The following is a 7471-nucleotide window of genomic DNA, read 5'->3' on the forward strand; positions in this document are numbered from 1 at the left end:
TTGACGATGGTCACACTCACCGGTTCCTTTTCGACTTTGACCCGTTGCAGAAGTTTTGAGTTCTGACTAGGCTTGGCGAAAAAAGAACAATACATCGATATATCGATATTATTTGTTCCATATAGTTATATTATTGAAAGAAATTTAATTTTTCGATTTATCGATGTATTCAATTAAATTCTAACTATCGAAAAGGATAGGAGAAAAAATTGATATTTTTTCCGGACCGATAAACAAATTAGTTATTTAACTACTTATGTTTTTACTTTTACTATATTATTCATTTAAAAATCGATGCTCGATCGGATTTAGCTGAAAACGCTAGAACCCAGAGTCGTAAAAAAAATTATCAGATTGGTCATGGATTGGCCCTTCAGAACAAATAGAAGAAGTAGAAGTTGCCCTATTGCGACTCTTACTGTTAGAGCGAGACAGCTAAATTATGCATTCAAGCTCTTATCAGAACGTGACGAATCATCACTTTTGTCCTAATCATCGTAGCCACTTTTTGTTTGTCACAAAGAGTAAATGTATGTTTGTCAAGACATGTTTTGAACGTGAGATCTTAACAAACAACGTGAAGTGAGCTTATGTTGACTCAAGTATTTTAAAGAAATAATTGATTTGTTTTGAAAATTCAATACAATTTTTTTTTTTGAAGTTACTGTGAAAAGGTGGGTTGCAGTGTACGAGGCTACAATAGTCAAAGCTAACGTAAAATAGAAGGACATTTCACAAGTATTGTAACTACCTCTGCTAGAGTGAGAGGGACAATAGGGGCCATGCTAGTTGCATATCTGTAGGTGTATATCTGTGATTGGTCCCTTTAAAATTATTATTATTTATGGCCCACGACTTAACACTATTATAAGTATCGATATATATCGATATTTTATTTTTAAGGCACTTCCGACTTCCGACATCCCTAGTTCTGACTAATCGACAGCGTTTCTAATCAATTCATTGTTTTTCCCAATAACGTCATAACGTCATTCAATAGCTAACATTAGCGTCTTTCCACGGTCTTTCCTTTCCTGCTTATTGTAAACTGTGTTTACTGCTTTCAATTTCTTTTTGAGGACAAGGATCTTACCAGATTCTTGTAAAACTATAAAGTTAGGTATACAGTGAAAAAAACGTGTCAATAAAGTACATTTTGTTGGGTCATATAAAATTACTGTATTTTCATACAAAATCTTGTGCAAAGCCAACATGTCGCTGTACCCCTCGTTGGAAGATATGAAAGTGGACAAGATGGTCCGAGCCCAAATGGCTCAAGACCATGCACCACCTTCGTACCATTCGACGTATCAGCCGATTACTGCACCAGCCGCGCCCGTCGCCCCTAATGCACCTATACATGTCTACCCTGCACTTGGAGAATATATGGGACTGGAGCTTTCACAAGATGTTATTGCAGTCAACATGCCAGAATATCAGATACAAACCGTAAGTTATCGTAACCGTAACTCAATATCTACTTACCAAAATATTAGCTTTATAGCATTAATCAATGCTTTTCTGACACCACATTCAGCCACTTTCAACTTCTTGTGGGATTAAAACAATTTTTCACTTGATAGTAACCTGTCTGTCCTCAAAACACCAGCTTTATCAAGATGAGTCAGTCAGTAGTTTAACACTCAGAAAAGTAACAAGCAAACTGACATACATACTTTCTCATGTACTTATTAGTTTAGTTATACTATAGGGCACTCCAATTCATCTATCATTCAAAGTCTAGTCTATTCAACATCATCATCATGATAAACCCATCGCCATCTCACTACAGAGCACAAGTCTTTCAGAGTGTGAAGGTTTATGGTCACAGTCTACCATGCTGGCCATGTGTGGGTTGGCAGAGTTCACACACCTTTGAGAACATTATAGAGAACTCTCAGGCGTGGGGGTTTCCTATCCTCATGATGTTTTCCTTCACTTCGCTTCTAGTTTATAGCGAGGTTTAGACAGCAAAAACTTCTTGCAAGTTTTTCTGCAATTACTTGCAGAATTGTTTACACTACAAGCAATATTGTACATTTACATACATTTGTGACTCGCAGCAAGTCCAGCAAATTACAAAACTTGACGTGATTGTTTACACGGTAGAAAAAGCTTGCAGAAGTCAACTTCTGCAAGTATTCTTGCTAATCTAAACCTCGCTTATTATCATTGTTCTTTGTTTCTTAAGGTGCAACCTTCTGGTGCAGTGAGTATGATAGCACCTATCTCTTTCCAATCCCCGAGTCTCTTGAAGGCAACAGTCACCAATGGTATCAGACAAGTCATACTCTGTAAAGACAGAGATGGGAAATGTGGTTTAAGGCTCCACTCAGTTAATAATGGAGTCTTTGTATGCTATGTTGCGGCCGGCAGCCCGGCTGCTCTGGCTGGACTCAGATTCGGTGACCAAATTTTGGAGATCAACAACATAGCAATGGCAGGAATGTCTATGGAGGAATGTCATGCTATTCTCAAAAAGGCACCTACAAATGGAATCAATATGGCTGTTCGTGACAGGTAATTATTGTATTGTATTTTGTAATGTATGGTACGGTTAATTGATGGACATCTTTAGGCTGGCAAAGCATCATCTATTATGACATGATGCCTGAGACTTTGTCCATGTCAATATAGGTTATTAATAATGCTGTTGAAACTCTTTGTTCTCCCAGGATTAAAAGTAGCCCACATAATTTCCCAGGTCTATAACAGCTATATCCATGCAAAAATCACATTATTTAGCTCCTCCGTTGTTATATGATTGCAGGACAAACCAACAAATGTACAGTTTTGCATTTACCTATAGTATCAATCAATTAATCTATAATCAGCCTGTTTGCTGGACATAAGCCTTCCCAACTCTCTACTCTTTCTATTTATAGTATGGTAGTGATTAATTACAAAAAAGGTCCTTTTCTTCTTGGCTATCTTTATTGATGATGGATTTCAGCATTAATGACTTTTTGTAGGTACCTAAACACAACACCTAACTATATAATAACTATATGTATTCTAGGCCTTTTGAGAGGACTGTTACCCTGCATAAGGATTCCCTTGGACATGTTGGATTCCAATTCAAGGATGGGAATATTGTTGGATTGGTGAAGGATTCATCTGCGGCACGGAACGGTCTATTGACTGACCATCAACTACTGGAGATAAACACTGTCAACGTTGTGGGCATGAAAGATAAGGAAATATCAAAGGTGATCGATGCCAGCCCCTCCGTTGTAAACATAACCATTATTCCACAATATATCTACAAACATATGATAAGCAAGTGAGTATTGCAAATATAAATACACTACTATAAACTCTCTGCTGAGTTTGTCTGTGTGTGTATGGTATTCTCGGAAATTACTGTAAGGATTCTAATTTTTCTTCTTAATAGATAGATGGATTTTCCTTGAAAGTATAGGTGTGTTAAATTTATAAATGTGGAATGTAAATTCAAATTGGTTGAACTATGATGCTAATCTTCTAAATATAAAAAGATAAAGTGACTGACTGACTGACTGATCTATCAACCCACAGCTCAAACTACTGGACGGACCGAGCTGAAATTTGGTATGCAGATAGCTATTATGATGTATATTGTATACAACCGCTAAGAATGGATTTCGAAAAATTCAACCCCTAAGGGGGTTGAAATTTGTGTAGTCTACGCGGACGTAGTCGCGTCTAAATATCGCGTAAAAATAAGTCTGTGAAAATCGTAACAAAGCCGATACTATAAAAATTAAAAAATATGTAGGGTTCTAAAGTAGTTGTTTATGTATTAAAGCCAATTTTATGTAGGTATCATATTTTTAATCTATTGATAGAATGACTCATTCAATGAGTGTAATGAAAGAACTAATAATAGATATTAAACAGGTATAAGTACTACTTTGTTGTTGATAAGAGACAATCCATTATTCATGTTTCACAACACCAGGATTTTATAGCGAAATGGCCCGATTATCCCGATCTGTCCAGTGGTTTGAGCTGTGCGTTGATGGATCAGTCAGTCAGCTTTTCCTTTTTTATATATAGATTTTTTTTTAAATTCAGATACAAGTTACCCTTGACTGTAATGTGTAAGTGACGATGCAGTCTAAGGTGCGAGCGGGCTAACCACGGCATCGTACCGGAAGTTAAATCGCTTGGTGGCGGCACGGCTTTGCCGGTAGGGTGGTAACTAGCCACGGCCGAGCCCTCCCACCAGAACAGATCAGAAATTTTGAAATTATAAATTCCAAATCCCTGCCAGGAATCGAACCCGGGACTTCCCACTCATAAGACCACAGCGCATACCACTGCGCCAGGGAGGTCGTCAAAATTATAAACAGATTTTTGTCAAATCGGTCTACTAGAACCTAAAATATACCTTGTGAAACAGACTTCAAAAGCTATTATTAGTCATAGCCTTTTCCTTAGTTGGTTTTTCCCTATTACTCATCTATTAATTTTTTTATTACAGAATGTCATCCGCATTGTTCAAAGAATTGGACCGCACACCTGCTGTGTAAAATGAAAAGGAGTTGACAAAGTAATATTTTTGAAATTATATTTCACAGAGGCACGAATTTATATAGTTTTTATATTACCAGCACTAAATTTTGTACTTTTATCCTAATTTAGAAGTTCTATAGTGTCAATTTATTTATAAGATTCAAATTGAAATAACATGTCAATTTTGACCAAAGTTGATTATATTTTGAATAATTGTTTTTGTCACAAAAAACAGCATTTAGATTGTGGTTTAGGATAAAAAGATAATCTTTATGGATAAAAGGATAATCTTAAAGCATTAGTCACAAAGCAATATGTGCCAATGATACCTTTGATTTTCTATTAATCATATTGAGCATATTGCAGGTCCTGACCAAAATATAATGCAATGTGCTGTATGACATATTTCATAGAAAATCAAAGGCAAGCCTAGCTTAAAATTGCTGTTGGACAAGTGCTTTATTTGATGTTTTGAGACAACATAATCATATTTTGTAATAATTAATTAATTATATTAAATTTCAGTTCAAATCATTTATAGTGTAATCGTTTATAGTTTACTAGCTTATGCCCCCGACTTCATCCGCGTGGACTACACAAATTTCGAACCCCTATTTTACCCCCTTAAGGGTTGAATTTTCGAAAATCCTTTCTTAGCGGATGTCTACGCCATAATAGCTATCTGCATGCCAAATTTCAGCCCAAGCAGTGCAGTAGTTTAAGCTGTGCGTTGATAGATCAGTCAGTCAGTCACCTTTTCGTTTTATATATTTAGATGATAGTCAGTAGGGGCTGTGAAGATCTTATTTTGTTCTTACTACATTATTTCAAAATTATACCAAAACTTGGTTCATTTAGTTTGATCTTTTGACGTTTGTGATTTGATTCCACAGCCTTAATACATATTATCTACTTACAAAATACGCCAAATTAAATGATTGCTCTGGATTCCGATTTTATTGATACAAGGAAAGTTAGCCAAAGTTTACTGATTTTTTAATAATGAAAACTGTTTTGATACTAACTTTTAGCAGCTAGGCTGTGTTCAGACTTAGAGATGACTAGCTCTATAACGCTCTGAATAATTACTTTAACACAATATAGTTACCGACAATTAAGTAGTCGCGTCTGACCTATAGTCCGCAACAGGTCGAGATGGCAATCGGGGTATGAGGCGGGGGAACGCCCCGCATACCCGCAAGTCACCCGCACTCGCCCGCACCGGCGTCCTCCCCGATTGCTATCTCAGCCTTTCGCGTACTATACGATGCGAGTGCGAGCTCGCGCAGTTATTGTTTCACGCGCTCGTTTACTGTGTACGGATGTAGCACTCACACTAATGCAGATGACGAACGCGAGATGTGGCGTGGCGCGCGGGTTGGCGTGTCCCGCTCCCTCTCCTCGCGCGCCCCACTGACGCCTAAAAAGTAATGTGACAACGAATATTTAATTGGCGCGGACTGTATCATAATATTTTTAAAGGGGGTATTCTGCCATTCAAGTAGATTTACATTTATTAAGCGCCATATAAATAAATATATTATATATAACGCGTAAAATTTAACTCCTCACGTGCTATTTTAACTTTTTGTATCAAATTCATGTCAAAAGTACGATTTTAGTCCTTACTTTAAAGGTGTACCTTGACAGTTAAAATGGCGCGTGAGGAGTCATATTGTATGGACTATATTATAATATCACATTCCGCATCCATATAATCGTCATAGCAATAAGCTGACACAGATATTTATAAAAACAGTGTTGCAAAAATCCGTATTTATTTATGTTTTATATGTATACGTAATAAACTAATGACTATAATAATAATTAATGATAATATTATGATTGCATCCAAGTTACAATTCAGAGTACCTACTTTATCATACAGAAGTGTGATAGAGTAGGTACGTGCTGCAATAACATAAGTTATTAATTTGTACAATTATTACTGTCCATAATTATTATTCAAAGATTTAAAAGATATTTATTAGGTATCTCCTTGCAATGACATTATGATTAGACTATTTAGGATTAACTTTAGATTTGTATGTTTCATACCGAACGGCCACATTAAAAAATGATTTCTTTTTTTTATTGTGTATTTTCTTTATGATCAAATATAAAATATTGTTATGTTAAAAACTAATTAGGTACCAACGAAAAATAAATGCCATATTTCGATAATCGGACTGAAGTTGTTGGTTAATGTGCTCGTTTGTATGTGTTTAATATTAATACATTTTTATTCGCTTGTTTCGCCATCTCAGGGATAGACTTAGTACGAGTTTGCAAATTTCTACAACGTTGATAGATTTTGAGTGTAGAACGTTATAACGAACGTCACGGTAAAACCTACCTGTTTTAACGTACTCCGAGATAATATGCAAACTGGTGATTCGTTTTGTGGAGATGGTTAAACATTATAGTTATGCCGTGATAAGATTTTTATATTAATGGAAAATAAAATTTATATTACATTTATTTGCTTATAGTTTTTTTGACAACGTATCTACTTTCTAGAGCAGGATCCCACTGCCGCCAGACCTTCCTGATTTTCTGAGAAACATAATATGTGGGTGTTAGTGTGTACTATTAACGTAGGTACCTACGCATATCTGCTAGCTAGTGCTGTGGGCTAATTTATTGGTATCAGCTACTGAAAGTACCGATAAAAAAAAAATACTTAGGTACCTACTTTTCTTAAAGTCTGACTGCTGGTTTTCATGTTTGGTTTACAAGATATAGTTAATAATAAATATTCAATAGGTACTGCCAGACACTTCCTGTCGGCGGTAATTTCCGCAAGACGCTTTAAAGCTCGCAAAATTGGCCCGAGGTGCCCGAGGTACAAGCTGGCGAATAGGCGTACCTACATTAAAAGTTCACACTAGCACTACTCTATCCCACACGTTTTGTTTATCAGAAAATAAACGTCTGGCGGCAGTGGGATCTCGGACCACAAGGGCCGCGAAAA

At 36.3% G+C, this 7471-nt stretch overlaps 1 protein-coding gene across 1 annotated transcript; it reads left to right on the forward strand.

Moving 5' to 3' along the window:
* The first annotated feature begins 963 nt into the window (after nucleotides 1-963).
* Nucleotides 964-6978, forward strand: LOC117996163 (syntenin-1-like). The gene is made up of 4 exons (XM_034984173.2): nucleotides 964-1449; nucleotides 2192-2520; nucleotides 3020-3283; nucleotides 4466-6978. The coding sequence occupies exons 1-4, from the start codon at nucleotides 1213-1215 to the stop codon at nucleotides 4512-4514; spliced, it is 879 nt and encodes a 292-aa protein (XP_034840064.1). The 5' UTR covers nucleotides 964-1212; the 3' UTR covers nucleotides 4515-6978.
* The last annotated feature ends 493 nt before the right edge of the window (nucleotides 6979-7471 follow it).

Source organism: Maniola hyperantus, chromosome 3, assembly GCF_902806685.2.
Source record: "Maniola hyperantus chromosome 3, iAphHyp1.2, whole genome shotgun sequence".
NCBI lineage: Eukaryota > Metazoa > Arthropoda > Insecta > Lepidoptera > Nymphalidae > Maniola > Maniola hyperantus.